This window comes from Protopterus annectens, chromosome 6.part1 (genome assembly GCF_019279795.1).
Source record: "Protopterus annectens isolate FY-2018-M chromosome 6.part1, PAN1.0, whole genome shotgun sequence".
NCBI lineage: Eukaryota > Metazoa > Chordata > Ceratodontiformes > Protopteridae > Protopterus > Protopterus annectens.
In genome coordinates this window covers 383193674-383216665 of record NC_056738.1, presented here as the reverse complement: position 1 = coordinate 383216665, position 22992 = coordinate 383193674, and the positions used below count along the sequence as shown (strand labels likewise).

At 36.4% G+C, this 22992-nt stretch overlaps 1 protein-coding gene across 1 annotated transcript in view; it reads left to right on the top strand.

The window, feature by feature from the left end:
- Nucleotides 1-22992, top strand: part of LOC122805295 (solute carrier family 22 member 6-B-like) — a 183451-nt gene that overhangs the window by 98351 nt on the left and 62108 nt on the right. The window contains exon 5 of the mRNA XM_044075383.1: nucleotides 16815-16938. Within this exon, the coding sequence (XP_043931318.1) occupies nucleotides 16815-16938 (124 nt within the window). The remainder of the gene's footprint in view (nucleotides 1-16814; nucleotides 16939-22992) is intronic.

Sequence of the window (22992 nt, the reverse complement as noted above, 5' to 3'; positions counted from 1 at the left end):
AAGAAAATCAATACTGTTCTTGATAGTCTGAATAAATATATTTAATTCTTCTAATGTTCCCTGCCAGATAAATAATACATCATCAATAAACTGTTTATAAAGGGAAGTCTTTTCATAACCATCAAGTTCAACCAAAATCTCCTTCTACCGCCAGATAAGTACTACATTGGCATATGCAGGAGCCATTCTTGCACCCATTACCACCCCCTGTAGTTACTGGTATATTATCTCATTGAAAGAGAAATAATTATTGGTTAACACCAATTCCAACAGTGAACATATAGTATTGATTTTAACATTACTAAACTCTATGTTCTTGCTTAACCATAATTTTATAAACTCAACACCTCTATGTATAATACTAGTGTATAAAGATTCTATTTAACATTACTAAACTCAGTATTCTTGCTTAAACATAATCTTATAAACTCAACACCTCTACTATTTATAATACTAGTGTATAAAGATTCAATATCTATCTTCCTAAAAGTTAATAATAATTCATATTCATTAATACATTAGTAACAAGAACCATTAGCTAAATACTCATTCTTTCTATCAACATATCTTTCCTGATCCATAACCACAGTTACCTATGCTTTTATCTGTTTTCATAATATGTAAATGCTTATTATTACAAAGATCAAATAAAGCTTCCCAATTACCCTGAGGCATATTAAACCATTTGTAATTAGACTTTTCATTAAACAATAAATGGATATCTTTTTCACATGTGTTTACATAAAAGTCTAAGGTAGTAATCAAGTGTGGATTAAATGCATATTTCCTTTTAAATACCCGCCATCAATTTTATTTTTCTCAAAATCACTTAATGCAAATTTTAAATTAAGTTTGTGGGCAAATAATCTAACATTGATTAACACAGCCACTAAATTATCTCTCTGTGCAGGAGTGAATATCAACCCTTTATTTAGAATGTTCAAATGTGATGAAGAAAGAACAAAATTACTAAAATTAAAAACAGGACACATGCGTTTATCATTAAAGTAAACTGTCCTTATTTAGAAACAATTATTTCCTCGACCTTTCCCTCAACGTCTTCCACAACCTCTTGATGCTTTGTTCTTTACATTCCCATTTCGTCAAATTGATGATATAAAATGGCTAATATTAGCCGTATTGTTAGTCACATTGTCAGCACCATTGTCTACTGTATTAACAACTTCATGAGTTCCCCTGTTAGCATTCTCAGAGATAATGTCTCTAGCCAAAGATGGAAAATCATTTAAATCAAACATATCCCTCACCTCTTTGATGGCCCCTGCCTTCATATGTTGTCTTGCTGTTTTGGAAACTACAGATATCATCTCCAAAAGAGCTACTTTTCAGAATATATTCTTGCTCATTTTTGTAAATATCAACATCTCTGGCCAGGTTTTTTTTTCTTCAAAATCAAAGTAGCAGCATGCCTGTATAATTTTGCTGTAATGCCATCCCATAAACTCTGGACAAACTCAAAACAAGAATGCTGCTTGATAGCATCGCTCAGTTCTTAACTCTCTGGGTAAATCATAAAACTGAAGCAATATACAAGGGTATTAAGTATGTGGTTTAAAGTTGGAAGTTTTTCTGATGAAGTTCTGAGATTAAAAGAATGACAACACTAAAATACTTTTAGACTTTCTTTTTTTTTTTGGTTTCACGAAGTTTTGTGGTTTTATTATACATCCAGCATAGTATGGATTTGTTCCTACAAAAATAAGTTAAGCAACTGTATAAAATTTTACTATTGAAGTAACAGACCATCAGAGGGATAGTTCTTTAATGTTTTGATGTAACTAAAACATCTGAAATACTTAACAGGAATTTAATATGGCAAATCTAAAATTATTACAGATAGCCTTTCCAGAAGTTACCTATTATAAATAAAATGTATGAGTTAACTCAGGGGTCTGTTACATTAAATGGCTTTAGGTTACTTATTTTTTCAAATATTATAGGGATAAGGTGTGGTATCTCCTGCATCTCATACTATTTGTATTAACTATTAATCCATAGCCATAAAAATAAATGGAAAGTCACATAGTGATAACAACATATTTGCAAAGAAACTAAAACTTGTGATCAGTGGAGTATAGAAATACAGAATATATGTAAAGAAACAGAAGTGCCTGCGGGATGTAACATTACTCTAGATAAATATAACAGAATAATAGGTTACCTATTAGCTGATCGAAGACTCATTATTTCAAATGCATCTTGATCGAACTTTATAGCATGAAACGGCAAAATACCGAAGCGGCATATAAGCAAATTATTTCCCTGGGAAAGAAATCGCTTGACCGCCTTTGGTATTTTGCCTTCTTTGTTACTGTAGTGCGGTCTGGGGGTTGGTATATTTAAGTAGGAAGGTGTGTGTGGGGCACAACCTCCCCAGTCGTGGGTGCGGGGGGGTGAAGCCCCCACATTAGAAATAGTTTGTGGTGTGAGTGTGTTGTGTGTGTGTTTCTCGGAACAGTGATTTTTTTTTCCCCTGGGAAAAAATTGCTGTGCTGAGTGTTTGAGATTGTAAGCTTTCGCTTACATGGGGTTGATGAATCAGCCTTCGCTTTTCTTAACCTTCGGTGATTCAGTATAGACCCGAATAATAATGTCATGTCATAATCAAAACGTATTAACATCTATTCCTGTAGTCTCTGAAATTACATTTTTAGGGAAAGCAGTTAATGTCATATTAAAGAATATTTGTTGGAATTAGTGATGTATCTAGTGCTGCATTTGTAAGTCAGGGGTTTGATAAGATGGATTCAAACACCTAAAATCTGTTACTTAAATTTCGCTGGAAAGGTGGAAAGCTGAAGATTATATAAAGAAAAATAGTTACAACTTTGGAATAGCAAGGCACTCTTTTCCCTGATATTGAGATTTATGCAAATGTAAGTTTTCAAATATTACACTAAAATTCAGTGTTTGGTGTCACTGAATTTCAGATTACTTACAGTATTCTAATAAGAACAGCTAGAAGACCATTAGAATGCATTATTATGTTCTGAATGTCAGTTCAGCTATACTTATTAATTTAAAACAGCTTCAGGAAAAAGTTAAGCTATATCACAGTAAAACATAACTATATTAGCTAAAACTACCATTTACTAATATCTCAGTATTATTATATAAATTATGATATAGTGATATAACTGATCTGTAACTAAGGTACTCAATAAGTGTTAAAAATACTGGTTTATATTAATACGACCAAAACATGTTTTAACATGCATGTATTACATTTGAGAAATCAGCAATTTCATTTTGAAAAGAAAATACATATTCTATACATTTTAGAGATGCTCAAAATGTAGATATTATAATCATAAAAGAAGCTATTCAGAACAAATATCTATATCCTGGTTGTTAGGTAAGGATGTCAAATCTACTGAGTTGTAAAGGTACTTTATAAAGTATACAGTTTCCGACTCATAATCCAAATGGGCTAAGGAGGTCTTTCTAAATGGAAGGTTTTAATTCAGGGAATTTGATTAATTTCCTTATCGACCTTCTCTATTTATATTGTGTGCTTAATTTGCTTTGTTTTTTAACTCCATTAAAAGACTCGCTGCTTAGGCACTAGAATTCTGTCTTTTGATGAACAGTTGTTTTTCTACACAATAAACATTTTGTCATTTTATTATTTTTCATTCACATTTTTTATTCATTTAACTCAAATGCATTTTCATTTAGTATACCATGATGGTTTTGCTTAAAAAGCAAACTTATTTCTTCCATACTGATTAATTATTTTGTTGACTAACTGAATAATTTTGTTCAAATGTTTTGCCATGATGGCTTCGATTGAGAGGAGGAAGTATATACTGCTAATTAAAATGAAAAGTAATATTGATATTAAACTATTGAAAAATAATGGTGATAAACATAATGATCTGCTAAGCTGGTTACTGGTCCATCACATTACAGATGAGCACATTAGGCTTGATACTGAAGTCTGGTATATACCTTTGCCTTCATCAGCAAAAGAGAGACATAGTAAGACTGTGCCACAATATGTTTATCCTACTTGGTGACTGCATTATTAATCATTCAGGATGCAACAAGAAACACTGAGATAGAATATTGTCGCTGTATAGCCTAAGATTTACCAGTCAATACAGTGAACTACAATATGTTTATCCTCCATGGTGACTGCATTATTAATCATTCAGGATTATAAGAAACACAGAAATTGAATATCAGCTCTCCACAGCCTAAACTTTACCTATCAATATTCTAAACTAACAATGCAATACAAAACTGCTGCAAGTTACCACAAACCAAATTTGCAGATTTATCAATTAACCCAATGATAGAGAGCATTAAAATAAATCGGCTACTTGTAACAGATGGGCAAAATTAAAGCAGCACACCCTAATGCCTTATGAGGAGCAATGTCCATCTCTTCCAGCCAAGACAACAAGGAAAAAGAGTAGTCTTTTAGGTTTAGTTCACAAAACACAATTACCTTTTTGGGGCAAATATTCAGTATAACTGCTGTGGGAAGGGCATTTGCTAAAATTGTACCAGCTTTACTGAAACACACACCCTGATGACATTATGAATATTACAGAATACAACACATGCTGACAATGTGTAACACTGCTGTTTTGAAGTTCAAACTACTATTTGTATGATACTTTCAATAATGTGAGCCAAACTTTGACTAATAGGTTTATTTAATATACATCAGTTTTATATAATACTTAGGTACTTTTCCGTTAAACCCCTACCACGCGTCTTTGAACCCAGATCGGTGTGTGTTGCCCTGTTGAGATTCAGGTTTTCTACCATTCAGAAAATGCTTGCTAATGCAAAACCTGTTGTTCTGTCAACTTTCTAAGTTTGTGAGAGCAGTATTTAAAAAGCCTGCCTTTTGCTTAAAATGCATTTTCTATGAAAACAGAAAAGAGAAAGCGGGGGAAAAAAGCAGTGGAGGGAGTTTGTTTCAGTAAGATTGCTACTGGTCATGTTAAAGTCAAATATGGTATTATGGTTTATGGACCTGCAGCTCATTTGTAATAACTTAATATCCCACATTGCAAGGAGGGGTACTGGTTTTTGCCATGTGAATGTCAGTCTTTATCCATGTATTAAAAATGTGTGCTTCACAATCTCGGTATAGTGTATTCTTAATCGGAGGGCATACCTTTCGCCTGTTTTGATAATGCTGTAACCTGTTGGTGATATCATGCTGTGTAGTTATTATTAACCTGTTTGAATGGCTGAGAGACTGGATTATAACTGTATAATGCAATGTAAAAGTCAATAGGAAGAGTCCACGCATTGTCCACTCCCTTCAGTAGTTGATAATGACGGCTCCCTCGCATTTTTGTAATTTTACGTACACAGCATGTAAAGCTTGACTGTCACTTTGCAGGAAGTAATATCCACATACATGAGTAACTGAGTAATAGCATGTGCTTCCTGTGAGATGCCGAACTTCATATTAGTATAAATAAATTGTCCTACTTTTCAACAGTCCACAATTTTACCAATTTATAATGTTAGCCCTATCCCTTGTAAAGCATTTGATCCTTTGGAAAATCATTGATCACAATGTTTACATTCTACTTAATATTCCAAAAACACATGTTGATGCCAAACATGTACTGTTAAATTTTAATAAATTAAAGTAGTATTAAAGTGTGCCCTAAAAATGCCGCATTTTGTATAACATAGGAGGCAAAACACTGTAAAGTGAAGTTTATGGTACAACTCTTAAAACATTTACATTATTACAGGCTTACTAATGTGTGGTAGGGGTTTAATGGAAAAAAATACCAATACTTGTAATGGTCACAGCAAATTCCCTCTCATTTTCTGCCCTCTCTTCAGCAAGTATACTGGATGATTAAAGTTTTAGAAAGTTTGAATAGATCCTCCAGTATACCTTGTAAGCAAAATATGTCATTTAACCCAGATTTTTGATAATGTTAATCCACTGAATATGTCTGGTAATGTTGAAAACGTTTGTCAGTATTAAGGTTTTTTCTATAATGAATGCTTTCCTGAAATTATTAGACTTTTTTGTCTAATTGCTTGCGTTATGGCTGAAAAGGGTTCTCTGACCAGTGTGTTCACCTACTACATAAGAAAATAAATAAGCAAGTAACCATGGAGCCCACACAACCACATAAGAGATGTCTTTACTCTGTATGATTTGGTAATGATCAACAGATGCCAGATTAGGTTTGTTTTTAACTAATACTTGAGAAGACCACAGTTCTTTGGCCTATGTTCTGATGTTTAATAATGGTTTAAGGCTCCAGAGAGCACCCCAGCACTACCAGGCTACAACTCATACCATACATTTTGGCCACAAAACCCAGACCAAAATACAAAAGGCAGGGGAGTATCCATATTCATCAAGGATACCCACACCTCCAAGTTAGTGGCACAGCACGTTGTTCAGAGATCATCCACATGCAACTAACAATAGGCAAAACTGCTATTCAAATTATAGCTTGCTACAGATCACCCATCATGTCCCAGGACCCCCACTCTGCATTCCTGGAAACACTGGGAAACATAAAGGTACTACCAAACACCCTGATATTGTGTGCTTTCAATTACCCAAACATTAACTGGGAGAACTACTCAAGTACAAACTCCCTTGCCCAACATTTCCTAGAATTTATAAACTCAAACGCCCTGGATCAACTGGTCAACACCCTCACCAGAGGTGACAACATATTGGACCTGGTCAACACCAACATGGGCGACCGGTGTTCCACAATGGAGGTCAACCCCTCGCTGGTTAGATCTGACTATAAACTAATCACTCTGGATATCCACATTCCGCCACCACCCCGGTCAAAGAAACCACTTTGAAAAACTTTTCAAAAGCAAACTTCATGTTACTTAAGACCGAGATGGGAAGTTTCAAAGCCCCCATGCTAAAGGATAACACTGTCCAAGCTGCAAAATCCTTTACTAATGCACTCTATGGGCACCTACAAGAATGCATGGATCGTGCTATCCCAAACAAAACCAAGACTCACTCCTCCAAGAAAAGGAAACCAGTCTGGTGGACCCCTGCCATAAACAAGCTATACAATAGAAGGAGAAAACTAGTACAGAAATGAGTAAAATCCCAAGAAGGGAAGACATCCCTGATCAGTATCAGCAAGAAACTATGTTCCCTCATAAAAATCATCCAAGGCTAGCTTCGAAAGAAAAATTGCCATGGACTCCAAAGATAACCACAAGGCATTCTTTAGCTATGTCAAGAATCTAAGTGGCAATTCTCAGATCTGCTCAGAGTTAGTGCAGAATGGCACAAAATACACTGAACCGACCGATATAGCCAACATCCTGGCAGACAGGTTCAGTGCAAACTTCACCCCCCCTCTCACCCACAAAAGCACCCATAATTATACCAGAATAATGTAGTGCCCCTGAAATCACAGACACTCAGGTTAAGACAGCCCTCTCCACAGCCAAAAACACAGCATCAATGGGACCAGACAGTGTCCCAGGCTGCAGCCTACATGAGCTCAAAGTTGAACTAACCCCTCACCTAAACACTGTTTAAACTCAGCCTCTCCACAGTCTACATGCCCCCAGAGTGGTGCGCAGCAATGGCTATTCCACTCCACAAAGGTGGAGCCACAACAGACCCCAGGAACTATCGCCCTATAAGCTTGACTAACTTGGCCTGCAAAGCTATGGAGCACATTATCATGGATCTCATTAACAGAGACATTGGAAACCTCCAAACACTGGACCCTACCCAGTTTGGCTTTGTTAAGGGCAGATCATGCCTCCTAAACATGGTGGACTTCTTTGAGACAGTTACCAAGGGTATAGATGAGGGAAAGGTGGTCCACACAGCCTACCTAGACCTTGCAAAGGCCTTTGACACCATTCCCCACTCAGATATTATAGACAAGCTCACCAGCCTGAACATAAACCCCTACATCATGAGATGGGTTACCAACTGGCTCACGGACAGAACCCACATGGTAAGAGTTGTGGGAGCTAGGTCTGACTCTAACTGGTTACAAGTGGTGTTCCCCAGGGCTCAGTCCTAGGACCCCCTCTGTTCGGCATATACTTCTCAGAGGTACAGGCAAGCACAGGAGGACTATGGCTGATCAAGTTCACAGATGACTGCAAACTAGGGGCTATAACTGACTCGCCGGCTGGCACAGACATCCTCCAAAAGGGTCTCACTAAGACAGATACCTGGTGTCAAAACCATGGCCTCAAGCTAAATGCCAAAAAGTGCATAGTCATCCCCCTTGGAAAAAACAAAGTAACCACAAACTACCACATAGGTGGTAGCCCCCTAAATATGGAAGACGTAATAAGGGATCTGGGGACCCAAGTAGATAGTAACCTCTCCTTTGATAATCACATTGCCAAAGTGGTTAGAAAATCCTTCTATGTGGCCCACCTAATCACAAAAGGGTTTGCATCCAGATCGAAAGAGGTCATTGGGCCCCTCTATGCATCACTCATCAGATCCATCATAGAGTACAATGCCCCATTTGGGATGTACCTTACAAGACATCTGCAACAACTGGAAAGACCACAGAAGTACCTTACCAAGTGGATTACTGTCCTCAAGCAGATGCCCTATGCAGCTCGACTGAAGAAACTCCAGCTGTACTCGGTTGCATACCGCCTACTCTTAGGTGATCTCTGCCTGACATACAAGGCTACGTCCAACCCAGAATTGATGGACATGCTCCACCTAAAGAAAACCATATCCCCTTGAGCCACACAATCCAGGGATCTAAACCTCACCACAACAATAAATAGGACGTGCTGGAGGGATAGATTCCTGTCCCAGAGACTTCCCATGCTCTGGAACAAGATTCCAATCTACATTAGGCAGAGCTCTTTGCTAACCCTCTTCAAGAGAAACCTTGATGAGTGGATGGGAAACAGAAAGTTTACCCCAGGGATCACTTCAATGGCTCTGCTGGACAGAGGCACAGGAAGCTATTTTAAGGGGGCAGCGAAAGCCAACACATTCCAGCTAGGCTTATAAATGCCTTCGGGCAGATAGCCTAGTACCAAACTATGAACCTATGAAAGACTGAACCTGCTTTGTCTTAGGAAGACAACTGAAAGGAGGTAACTTCTCCACTTATTTTAATTTATCATTTAAACTGGGGCTGGGGCCCCTTTATAGATCAAATCAAGCAGCAGCATTTGATTTATTCCTCAACTGACTCATGACAATACTAATTAAAGCTCCTACCAAAGGACTCATATAATCCAAAGAGCTCCAACAGCTGTATTATAAAACCCATGTTGCCATGACAGAAGGTAACAAATCATCTCTGTTTTCCAGTGTTTTCACATCAATACGATGCAGGTTATTTCACTGCATTTTCAGAAGATGGAAGAGCAGTATGTGCCTAGGGTCCTTCTGCCCTCAAAAAATAATACAAAGCAAGACATTCTGCCCTGGCTGCTTTTGTCAGGATAAATACAACTGGTTTGACTACTTTACATTTAAAAAATACATATATATGGATTAGCTACAAATGCTGCTAATCTGGTATATGCAAAATTGGGCGATATTACTAAGAGAATGTCCAAAACTATTCTGCAGGACAGAGAAAGATGAGATTCCTTCATGGTAAGTAACTTTTCTGGTAAGATCTTAGACTTGATCAAGGTTAATGAAGTCAAGGAATATATTGTCTGTCCTCTAGCCAGTGGCTTATCTTAGCTGAAACCTTGCAAAAAGGCTGCATTACCATCACTGCTCTGCCTTCTACTTTCCCAACTTTTCTCTATATCACCTTGTCTTCATTAAGAGAGGTGGCCTGAAACAACCAAACATCTGTCAGAAACCTCGAACCTCTGTTTTATAACAGCTTCCATACTGTCTGCACTCAAACATGCTATTTTATGGCCACTGTCAAAGGTACCACCCCAGCAAAACAACAAAACTGTTTCCTTATTGCTAGTACATTGTCCTATCACCAAATTAGTGAAAAGGATGAATGTCTATAAGCAAATCTTTAAGTATGTTTTTATCTATTTATTTATTTTTAATATTTCTCAATGTACTTTTTGTATTTGTCATCCAGGGCAGAACACTATTCCCACTCTATCATTTTCAGACTCGAGTTAGGAGAACTATTTCAGCCAAAAACAGTACTCAGACTAAAAGAACTAACTCAGTCAAAAACAATATAATTATAAAATTAACAAAAGCTCTAGTAATTCAAGTAAAGCAGTAAAACCCACACCTAGAACATTAGCCATACCCAGACTGCACACTACAGGAAACATTAAGGACTGCATATAATTAATTCATGTATATACAGCTATTGTTAGCCATCATGAAGAGCACTGTTGATAATATTTTGTTGGAAAGCTAGTAGAATGTATACTAGAAAGAACGATCTGGTAATAAGGGCAGCCTTTATGGGTGTGCTTAGCTGCATTTGTTACTAATATAAACATAGGTGTAGAGATGGAAGGTAAGGGCAAAATTTGGGGGTATCTCATTTCCAAAATACCCTATATGTTTTTGTGCTGGAAAGTGTTTGAGAAGTGAAAATTTCCTGTCTATCAGAGGGCTGTGAAGACCAGCATGGTAAAAGGGGATATTGTTTTGAAAGTATATATATATATATATATATATATATATATATATATATATATATATATATATATGTATATATATATATATATATATAGGATATTCATTTCACTGAAACTATTTTGCATTTCGTTGACAGCTCATTTCATTGACAAAGTATATTCAGAAAAAAAACCTTTTTTTGCCCTCCCCACCTGAACAGGAAATGGGTTCAGTGAAAATGGCTGTCTAATAGAAGTAGACAGACCCATATATATATATATATATATATATATATATATATATATATATATATATATATGTTTATATGTTGCAGCTTGGTCCAAGTGCTTTTTAAAACTCTTCCTGAAGATATTGTAGGATTTGTTGTTTTTTAAAGGATCAAGGGAATGATTTCCAAAGTTTAGTAGCTAGGACTGTGTTTGGTAATAGAAACTTTGTTTTGTGGAGTCTGTGGAGAGGGAATGCTGGGGGTTCATGAATGGGGTTTGAAGTTTTACTGTCTGACTAGCAGTTTACTAACTTTTATTTTATGAGTTTGTGTGGGAGAGACCATAGGAGAAGGTGTCCTCATATTCTTCTTGGGAGCCAGGTGGCAATGGTTCTTCTTCTTGGAGAAAGGGTACTGAATCTGCAGATTTTGTTGGTGGTTACTTGCAAGACTGTAAGTATTTTGGGTGCTGCTGCAGTGATGCATTTAAGATAGCCCCGAAGACGGTTTTGATTACTTTGTCCTACTCATCTCTATATGGTTATGCAGTTCTACTTTTTGATCTAACTGGAATTTATAATCATGAAAAGTCCTAGTGGTTTCAGTGGAAAACGATGGATTAATTGGAATTTGCCAGTTTATGGATACTGTGAACAACTTTTGTTTGATTCTGAATAACAGCTTTTGTTTTTTGTAGTATGGTCTATGTGACCTTTTCATAATCCAGACATTTAGTTATTTTATCTCCTTTTTTCAAGTATTTCTTTGATTGTTTCAAATGTCAGTCAGCTCTCAGAGCAAAGGTTATTGATTAATGCAGAGAAAATGGGGGGTACTGACCTTTGGAGTACTTCTTAAGTAATGGGGATACGTGGGAGAGAGATAACTTTATTCTTACTTAAATGTGTTTGACTAGAAAAAATCTAAGCCATTTGGGCATCTCCTCACTAATGCCTTTTGTTTATAGTGCACAAGCAAGCAGATTGTGGTTTATCAAATCAAAGGCCATAGTAAGATCTGCAAGCACTGTCCCAATTAGTTTATCCTTGTCCATAATAAAATGTCAAGTTGCAAGAGACTAAATAGCTGTCATTGTACTTCTGCCCATCCAGAACCCCTGTTGATGTGACAAGAATAGACAATGTTTTAAGAATGATGACCGCTGGTCAAACATAGACCTTTCTAGCACTTTCCCTAGTGATGGTGGTATGGATATGGATCTAATATCTGAGTCTGTGTCTAGTGTAAGTACCTTGGGTTGAGGTTCAACAGCTGTGTATTCTATATACCGAGCATAATGCTTTGGGTGATTTTTCAAGGTGAAGGTGTAGCAGAGAGTGTCAGTAAGGTGATCTTTAAATACTGCAATAAACTATGGGTTTAGAATGTCCGTTCCAGTGGGGACATCTGGAGGGATCAGTTCTAACAGCTTTTTAATATCTTAATTCTGTAGGTGCTGAAAGAAGAACAAATCAAAATGTCTGTACAACAAAAAAGTAGGATTATTGCACTAAAGGAATATCCCCAAACATATACAGAATGATTTTAATCATGCTAAACTTAAAAACTCAGAAAAAAATTGCATTACACTCCTACAGAACAAAAATATTTTACTTAGCCCTTCTAAGCTATTATAGCTATTTGCTTCAAACTTTATTTCTTTATGAATCAGATTTCATTGTATCCGTTTTCAGAATGTTGGTCATTCTTCTCCCAAGTATATAATGTTTTTCACGCGACTTTCACTTCACTCCAGTCAGCATGTTCAGAATTAAACATTTATTGAATCCTTCCATCACCGACAGACAGCTACCCTGGCACAGGCAGTTCCAGCTCAGATTTAATTCATGCATATAGCACTACCATTTTGATCTGATTAAACCACATAGTAAATATTTCTCTACAATCACAAAACTTCCACTGACCTGCAGAAATATTCCATACCCACAGTTCTACTAAATTTCTCTCAAACCACTTTAGAGCTATATCAGAACTACACACACTCTCAAAACTTGTTTTAAAAGTCAACACTAAACAGCCATGACCCCATATTTTAAAAACAAATTGTATTTTGGGAAATCAACAGTTCTTTCATAAGGACCACAGCACTTCTGTTCTAGTCACCTTAGTTATGAGTAATATTTAAAGGTAACGATAAAACAACAAAGAAATGGGAGCCTTTCTTTTAGGTCGAGCCAAGCTTTTCATTCTATCTCATGTACTGCAACAGACATTGCCACAACTCCATTTAGACTTCAAGAGGTCTGAATGGTCCCAGCAATACCTACAAATCTGGACAGTAAGGATATCTAATCCCACTCCCCGTGATGAGTACTTCTGGAGCTCCCACAATGCTCTGCACTTGGTATCTCCTTTCTCAATCTTTATTAACAATATTCCAATGATCCTTACTATCCTTAAAATAAATGAATCTGGCTTGTATGTAGATGACTTAGACAACAGATCCTCTATTCATAGCCATCATTTTAAACTAAACTTTGAGATAAATATTACATTTCTGCTTTCATATTCTTAATGGACACAAAAGACTACCCTCTGCAAAATCTCCAAAAGGTAATTTTGTGGAACATATTTAATAATTTGGATATCTTGGGTTACAGCTTGACCTTCCCACATACATATACTACCCTTTAAAATAAAACCCCACAAATCTATAGGTAAGGTGCAAATCCTCCCAAATACCTGGTACGCATTAAAACATCATCTCACCAATTAATAAAAAAATACAAAATACACTCAAACTACAACCATGAACTGGCACAACCAAGTACTGCAAAGTCATTCTGTAGGAATGCAATTGCACTGCAGTCCAGGCAATACAACTTCTGAGACCTCATTTGTTGATCCCATAATAAATTGAATCACTGATATAAATTGCCATCAAGATTCCTAGATTCAATACATCAGACCCAAACCATCTAAACTTTTTAATTGTTGATCCCCAATATATTGAATCACTGATATAGCTTGCCATCAAGATTATGAGATTCAATACATCAGACCCAAACCATCAAACATTAAAAAATGACAACACACAAACAAGCAAGTATTATTCTTGGGAGGAGAACAAGCCACCTTGCACCCCTCACTCCTACAACCATCAATATATTATTTCTGAAACTGCACAGCAGTGGAAAAATGTACAAATTCCCTTATTAAGCTGCCAGTTGATCTCAGAAAAACACTGCCATGACCGTTTAGTAGCAATGTAAGTGAAAGCTGCACACCTTCCATTTTTCTTCTCTTAACTGCAGTTTTCTGACAGAATGCACCATTGATGTATGTTTTCTGCATTCTGAGAATTGCAGGACTCCTTATATATCACACCTAGATCTATATATCTATAAATATATCTATATCTATTACACATCCTTCTATTATGTGTACTACCTCCATCAAGGGCAGTGGCATGCTGAAGTGCTGGAATGTGTAACTGAAGTTTATATTTGTATAAAGCCATTAGTTGCTACTTGTTAATTACATGTTAGTCTTTGGTCACTAGATTATTACATCATAGGAATTCTCCATGCATTCATGATGTCATTGCTCTGCGAACTACATTTTTCTCATTGCAGGGCTTGTCATGTGAAAGTGTACTACAGCTTACTGATCAGTGTTAGGTTTGCTCTGCCGTCTCTCTGTCATCCTCTCCATTGTTTATTTGTTGTTTTATTCTTTTCCATGTATGTTCATTTATTTTGCAGTTTTAGCTGTGAAACAGGATGTGCTGCAGCAACATACACCATCAAATCTCAGGTCCCCAGCTGTTCTCTGACAAGCCTCGCTGCAAGGGAAAGAAGGCCATTCTGTGTGAAGTGGCAAGGAGAGCTCACTATTAGCCTCTGATTCTCCTTCACTGAGTAACTAATCTTCTTATCAGGGACTAGCATTGAGGGGTCTCCATGGATCACCTGGTGGGAGGTTTAGAAACTTGTCAGGACTGTGGTGGAGTAACAGTCTGAGACTTAGACTGGCACTCTGGAGAGCATCCTCATGCAACTTGCAGAATCACATAGCTGTTAACAACTGTATGGCTGGACACAGCCATGTTGTTGGTCATGGAGGTGATGGACTTCTGGATGGGTTCCATGTTGATGCAGCTTGTCAGGCAGGCCTTACCCTATCCTTTCCCCCATTATGATGTTCGTCTTCCTTGTGTGTCAGTTACCCTTCCTTATTTGTTGTCCAACCATTCTGAGCATAACTTGTCCACCCTCTGTTTTCTTATCTCCATTGTGGCCCCACAACATTCCCTGTCAGTCTTTATCCACGTTATATGTTTTCAAGTTTGTTCCTTCTGTCATCCCTATATCTTGCTTCCCAAACATATTGTTTCTCTGCTTCCTTCTACCTCTTCCCTTCTTCTTTATGCCAGTTTTACTTTTACACTGCCCTTCTGTGTATTCCTGTACTTGCTCTTTCCACTTTCTGATAGTCCTATTACGCCATTTCCTTCCCAATTTATAAAATAAAATAATAGATGCACTTTACCGATTAGCCCTTGTATGGGCTATCAGCTGCGCTCCGTTATACAATTGTAGCACTTCATTGTGCATGTGAATGCACACTGTGGCAAGCATGCTAAAAGCATGATAAGGGTTCTGGGTCAAGTGGGTCTATATTAGATAACCAAAATTTCAAAAGTTTGACTGTCATATGGTCAACACCATATGACCGAATTTTTGAAAGTTTGAATGTTTTAACAGAGATCTCCGTACAGCGTGGAATGGGAAGATTTCCCTTTTCTGCACTGTAGTGCAATCTCAGAGTTGGTATATTTAAAGAGAGGGGGGTGTGGGGGTGCAGGGGGACTTGCCCCCCTTCTTAAAACATTCAGGTAAGTTATTTGTGTAGTTTATTTTTTTTATTAGATTTTTGAACTTTTAAAAATTTGATCATATGGTGTCAACCATATGACAGTCAAACTTTTGAAAGTTCGGTTATCTAATATAGACCCGGGTCAAGTCACCTTTATTAGCACAGTTTTCATTTTTGTGTGTTTACTGCCAATTCTGTGAATGCATGGTTTATTTATGAAGCACTATCCCTGGCAGACTTGTGCTTTGTTGCCATTTCTGCATACTTAATCACTGTTAGAATGCATCACGGAATTCTGACTGCATCATTTATTGCAACACAGTCATGTCAGTGTTCTTTCTTCATCCAACAGATGTTATTTACCATTAGAACAATTTTGAAATTCGTAATTTTTTATGCAAAGTATCACATGGTACATGGCTGAGAAGCACAAGAGGCAAAATAACCATAATGTCAAATGTTTTGGCAATGATGATTTTAGAAATACAAATTTTATCAGTGAATATTAAAATTAATGTGCATGTAAATGTCAGTCTTTGGCTAGCGATATATATGGGGCAAATGTAGTATATTTATATATGTGTGTGTGTGTGTGTGTGTGTGTGTGTGTGTGTGTGTGTGTGTGTGTGTGTGTGTGTGGTGCAAATGTAGCATTTTTATACAGACATCAGGTTAGCTGCCATGATATACTTGTTAGAGAAACCACAGAAAATAATAATTTGTTTGAAAAGATTAGTATTTCAGTGACTATAAATGCACACTCATTTTCTATAGAGACAGTTAACTTTGCATCAGTGTTAAGTATATAAAGAGGATATGATTGCATTGCTATTGGTATCATGACTCAGCTTTAATCTCAACATTTCTTACTGATGTTTATGTCTAAATAATTGCATTCCACTGAAGTATACTCCCATCTGGATACAGATTCAGTTAGTGGACAATAATCTATAACCTACAGTAAATTCATATGTAATGCAGCACATCTGTGATTTGTAATCAAAACAGAATGCTCAGGTTTTATTGCTATGATTTGGACTTTATCAAATGTGAAGTACGTAGGCTTACAGTAATTCTAGAGCATTATTTCACAGTATACATATTGCTATAAAGTCTAACTGAAGCATATAAACAATTTTCTTGTAGTGATTTTTACTTAATATAACTCCTCAATCATCCCAACAGGTGGATTCCTGAATCTGCCCGCTGGCTAGTTTTAAACAAGAAATCCAAAGAGGCTGTGAAACAATTGAAAAGAGTTACAAAACTCAATGGACGGCCAGAAGTTGTAAAGAGACTCACACCAGAGGCAAGCTTATTTCTTTGGTGCATACCTTCAACAAGGCTAAAGGAATTGCTTATTGTAGTTTAAATTTAATTAAATTTTTAACAACTTTATAAAATCTCCACTGCTATTTTCAGTTACTATAAATCAGAGTGTTGTCAGATGAAATTATATCTGTTGCGTTTCAACTTAAACTCCTCATAAACTCTTAGAATGTAAAGAAATAGCCATTATATATGTAAATTTGTTGATTCAATTAATGGTTGGGAAAACAAGCTGCCTTTTCTGTCCATTTTATTCAGATAAACTTTACTTAACCATAAAACAAACAAACAGAAAGATGTAACAGTGAATGCACCACAATACACAGCCATACCATTAAAACACGAGAAAATAAAAAATTTCACCTTATCATTTGAGTGATATGAGCAATAGAACACAGAAACAGTAATATGACTACTTATTTGCTATTCAATGATTAAAGTATAATGTTGTTTATCCACTAAGAACAACAGTAATGACCAGGAATTGTTCTACCATGTCCTTTCCAACTTGGCATGTGTCCAGTTTTTGAGTTTGTTACTTAAAATGTGAAAAACATTAGCCCATTCCTTGGGGATAGATTTCCATTGTTGAAATATTAACGATATTAGTGTGAGTGCCACCTGTCTAATCCAAATTAACATGACTATTAATATGCAAAATTTCATCAAGAATTCAACTAGCCAGAGCTTCACATCATCCTTCAAAGGTAGGGAAAGGTGCACAACTGTTTGGATACAGGCTATCATCGTCTCCCTTGTGGGTTTCGTTTTATTACAGCTCCACATCTTATGAAAGCAATCCACCTGAGCTACCAAACATCTCCAACATTAGCTATTGATCACATTTTCAGACCTATGCAGCTTCATGAGGAAGTACTGCCAGCGGCTGATCACTTTTAGAAAGTTGAGCAATTTTGTTGTTTTAGCAATAAAAGTGGTAACAAAACAAGTGCAGTAGCTGAATGAATAATTAACTGTAGATCCAGATACTTGCATGTTTATACAGCAGTAGGAACATGTGTTTGTGTGTGTCTTTATGTGTGATCACATATATGTGTCTGTGTAAAAGCTGGGTAAAAACATGGCAGGAGAATTTAAAAGATTCACAGAGTTATAGAAGAGTATGGCTGAATGGAATTTTAAGGACTGCATTTTTATGTAGTCTTCTGTGATAAAGTATTGGAAGTTTATTAGTTTGAAAAGCAGAGGTTAAGACTGGAATGCTGGTAGTAGTAGTAATAAAAATAATATAATAATAATAATAATAATAATAATAATAATAACAACAATGGTAAAGTGTATAACTTATAATTACAATTTTATAAATGGTTTTCTATCGCAATGCAGGGTGTGGCAGGAACACAATAGCACTGGATCAGAAATAAAACATTTAATAATTATTGATAGAGTCGTAAATCCAAGGATCCATATGGAAATTGCCAGTTAGTTTTTACCTTATAGAACAGAATCACAATTAAAGGATTGGCAAGTATCAGTTAATCAAGTAAATGCGAGAAAAGCTGTTTTTTATAGGGCCGTCCTTTGAGCTGCTTATTATTTGTGTTTTACTTTAATGATTTAGTCATAAGAATCAACATAATACAAATTTAGAAGAATAATACTAGGAAAATACGATATAACTTGTAGAATAAGTGGCCTGGATGATAGAATAATTTTAGTAACTGATGAAGTATCTCTGTGGTAAATGTGCGAGGAAATTTGTGATTTTGAGAAAGAAACAAACCCATTATAAATGTGCAAAAAAGTGTAGCATTTAGTTTAAATGTACAGATTGTAGGGATTTTCTATATAGCATTAAAATAAGCAAAATAAAAATGTAGGCATTGAACGAGTGGATGAGGATAAACAGGATTAGAAGGGATATCCCCAGTGCTGCATCTCATTGATTCTTGGTTGTGGTACTTTCTGTGCAAGGGCGGCACATCGTCCAATTGCCTGTAGTGTTTTTCCCTGAGTGCTTCCTGTTTCCATATGGATTTTCTCTGAGTGCTCCTGTGTCTCCTGAACTTGCAAAGCTGTGTTGCAGATACTCTTATGATCTACTAAATTGCCCACAGGTATTTGCATCATAAGTGAGTGATTGTAATGTAGAGCCATAGCTGGCTTATGTAGTGTCTAGTGCTGCTCCCCAATCTGGTGCCCCTCCAGGATCTAAAGTCCTACACCCTCATGCTCTGCATAAGAGCAAAAAAAAAATTCTGGTGCTCTACTCTTCTCTAAACAGAAGTGCCAGGTCCTAATACCCTCACAGTCTACTGGCTGGTTTACACAAGCAGCAAAAATTAAAAAGAAAAAAAGGGTCTGCCGATCATGCCCCCATACACATTGTGTCTGGGCAGCAACCACCTTCACCTCACCATTGCTATACTTCTGACTGTATTCACCTTGCAATGGGTTGGAACTATGCCCAGGGTTTGATCACAACACTGCATTCACTGCAGACTGGGAAATATTCCAGCTCCCCCATAATCCTGAATTGGATTAAGCAGATTAGTGGCGAATGAATGAATGAATGTCAAGGTGGATTAGAAGTAAACATGTAGAGCATATGGAGACTTAATTTAAGGAATAAATATTCATATTACATTTCTTATCCCTCAAATGTTAGCTGTTACTTTGGTGTTGTGGTTGCCAGAAGATTTAGAAGTTAACTCAACAGCTATGAATTTTTATCATAATATCTGTGAGGGTGAAGGGATGTCCAGATTGCATCCAGGGAACAATGACATAATTTGAAAAAAAAAAAGATGACAGAGTTAGGTCTAAGAGATATTGTACAATTTATGAAGGTTTTACAGAAGACAGTAGAAGACAAACATTGAGAATGTGGATTTGGTGAAATATTTATATGAGGTTGGCTATCATGAAAAGAACAAGCTAAGATAACATCAGAGCACCTATTGTTAAATGCCTTAACAAACATGAAATCAAAAACCAAAAATGACAATGGATGAAGCCGATAAGCAGGAATATAAAGTGGTTAAGCATACCTGACTATGGCAGTTATTTTACAGCAAAGAGGGGGCAAAGGCATTCCAAAAACCCAAGTGCCTGGTCTAGTCTTGATATAGCCGGAAAAGCAATTACTAAAAATTGGAAAAGTAAAGTTACCCCCTCTAGTGCTGAATTTATTAGTATGACAAAAGTTGTTTGCAGTAGTGAATTGTGTACTATAAAGAGAACTTACACATTCATATAAATCTTGGCTTAAACTAAAGACTTGCTTGAAAAATGTTAATTGTTGTTGATGTACTACTTTGATGTATTGATCAGCTGTGGACCTATGTAAATAGTTATTTGTTTGTTTTATAATTGATTTGTTTATTTATTGCTTTAAAACCAAATAAAAAAGAGTCATTACGTCAGAATTCTGAAGTAGGGCAAATCCAGGTATTGGCAATGGCAAAAATATGCATACTGTGCATGAAATGGTTTGTTACTACAGCTTAATTTTAACTGCAAGAAAAGCCAAGATTTCACCATTGTTACACAAGAAAAACAACTTAATATTTGTGTATTCTGTTTTGTGCGACGAAGCAAAGTAATGTGCAGTGTTTGATGGTGGTTAACCAGTTTTAAAATGAAATCAGATAGCTGCTTTATGAATGGAAACCTAGCATGAAAGGAATGTACTTTCATTTGTTGCTGTACTGCAGAAGCAAACATCCCTGCATTTGTGAGTTGTACCATGATGTGTGACAGCAGTTTATTTTAGATAATGCGAAGATTGTTGAGTACTGGCATCACATTATAAGAGATATAAAGGAAAGTTAAAGGTGCTTATTTGATTCATTTGACAGACTGAATAGATACTGAAGCTTAAGATGACTTTACACAGCCATGACATAACAACTGGATTTGGACATCATGTAACCAGTGCCAGATTCAAGAGTTGAAATAAGGTTTCAACCAAGCTGGCCATCTTAACAATAACCCTTGGAGTCGCTTTTCAGCATCTAAATAGCTTGTAAGGGAGAAAACAAGTTTCTTTCACAAAATATTGTACTTAAAGCATGATAATACCTATATATGAATACCTATCAAATTAACCAATTGTATTAATTCAAAGACTTCAACACTCAAGTAACAAATACACTGACAGTTTTTTTTGAGTAAAAGTAAGATGACAAATACCTCTTCAAGATGTGGCAAAGACACTCTCACAAAAACTATTTTTGAGGGTGATTTCTCTCAGCTTATGTCCATATAAGAAATATAAATGTTAGCACACCACATGATCACATTAAGCTCTTAAAATGATCTCTGACAAAACCTGGCAAATCAATATAAAAAAAAAATACAGAATTCTTTCTCAGGCATAGATCTTAGACATGTAGAAGAAATGCAAATGTTTTTCTTCATTAATCAGCAAACATTTCTGGAAAAGACCAATGATAAAAAAAACAAAGTCAGATAATGAAATCTAAGAATGTTAGCTTAGACAGAAGTATGAAATGTGAAAATATAATGAAACTTCTAGATAAATGGATCTCCAAAATGTTGACTATGTCTCAAGGACTTTCTTGCTGTACATGAAGAGCATGCATGTCATTAGTTACGAAAGCAATCTTTGTAGCCTCTAATATCCATTATAGTAAAGCTTCATTCACATTTCAATAAACACTTGCAAACCTGCTTGGAGCCAGCTGCCTAGTGAAACTGCATCCATCTGTGGGGGCCTGTGTCCCCTAAGTCCATGCTATTTGTGTTTACCAAGTATTGTAAAAGCACTGTATTTCAGAGAAGAGAGAACTAGTTTAAGGAACCACTGACTTAATATACACTAACAGCACTCACCTTTTTACTTCTGCTATTCTGAGGATCAGAATTATGGCCCTCAGAATTCCAACAGGCACTTGACCAAGACCCTTTCTCGAAACTTTATTTTTCTCTACAGTTGTTTTCTCTACAGAACAACAATTAAGATTCTCTACAGATCTACAGTTAGGGATCCAGACCATTTTTATTCCAACATAGAGCAAGTTCCCTGTGGCCCAATTGTTTCATGACCAGGTTGAGAATCTAATCAGCTCTCTGGCCCATGGCAAGGGTTGGGTGTTAGAGAACAGGCCAGTACATGGAACAAGCTTCAACAAATATAACCTCTGTCTCCATGTTGGCTCAGATACCACTTTATGTTGCTGCAAAGGAAGTGCCCTGCAAGTTCTCTTGTAGGAGCAAAGTCTCCTGGCTTCTCTGCAGCATGGGGTTTTTGGCCTCTTCCTACAATCTGTATTACCTCTTTGCACCTGGAGAAGTTAGTGGTGCAGTGGCAACATTATGTCCTCCCACTTAGGACTGGTGTGCTGGTAGCAGCAACTTACTCCCATCTGACTTGTCATGATCCTTCCAGAGCAGAGACCAACAAACTGAATCAAGGTTGCCTGGATCAGCATCCAAGCTCTGTCCCTCTTTCCAACAGGACATATAACTTAACTATAACCCTAAGCTAAAATCCAAAATTAACCCTAAACATCTCGCAGTCTTAACATTAACCTAGCTGTAACTCTAATGATTACCTATGCCAACACTGCAGTCTTAACCCCAGCTCAAACCCTCCAATTTTAACCTTAAAGTAAGACTTGTATCAACAGGTAGCTCTAATAATTGAACAAATAACATTTTATACAAAACAAATTTCACAGAAAAAAAACTATCACTTAATTTAACATTAACAAAAATGAGCATTAGGCAAATAAATTGAAGTAAACTAATGTTCAAGCCAGTGACATGCAAAATAAATCCAAACTGCCCCCTTCTAAACATAGGAGTTAACCTCAAAGACAGCAGTTTTAGAAAGACTAGAAGGACAGAAAGTCAAAAATGAACAACAAAAATTAATAGGCAGCATCTTGGATATAAATTACCCATCCAAATACAGCTGAAAAAAGTAACTGCATTAAAAACATGTATATCGTGAACCTTATATCATGTACATATTTCACCTGAGGGAACACTTCAAGGTAATTATTTCACTTCATGCTGAATATATCACAATATACTAATCAGAAAT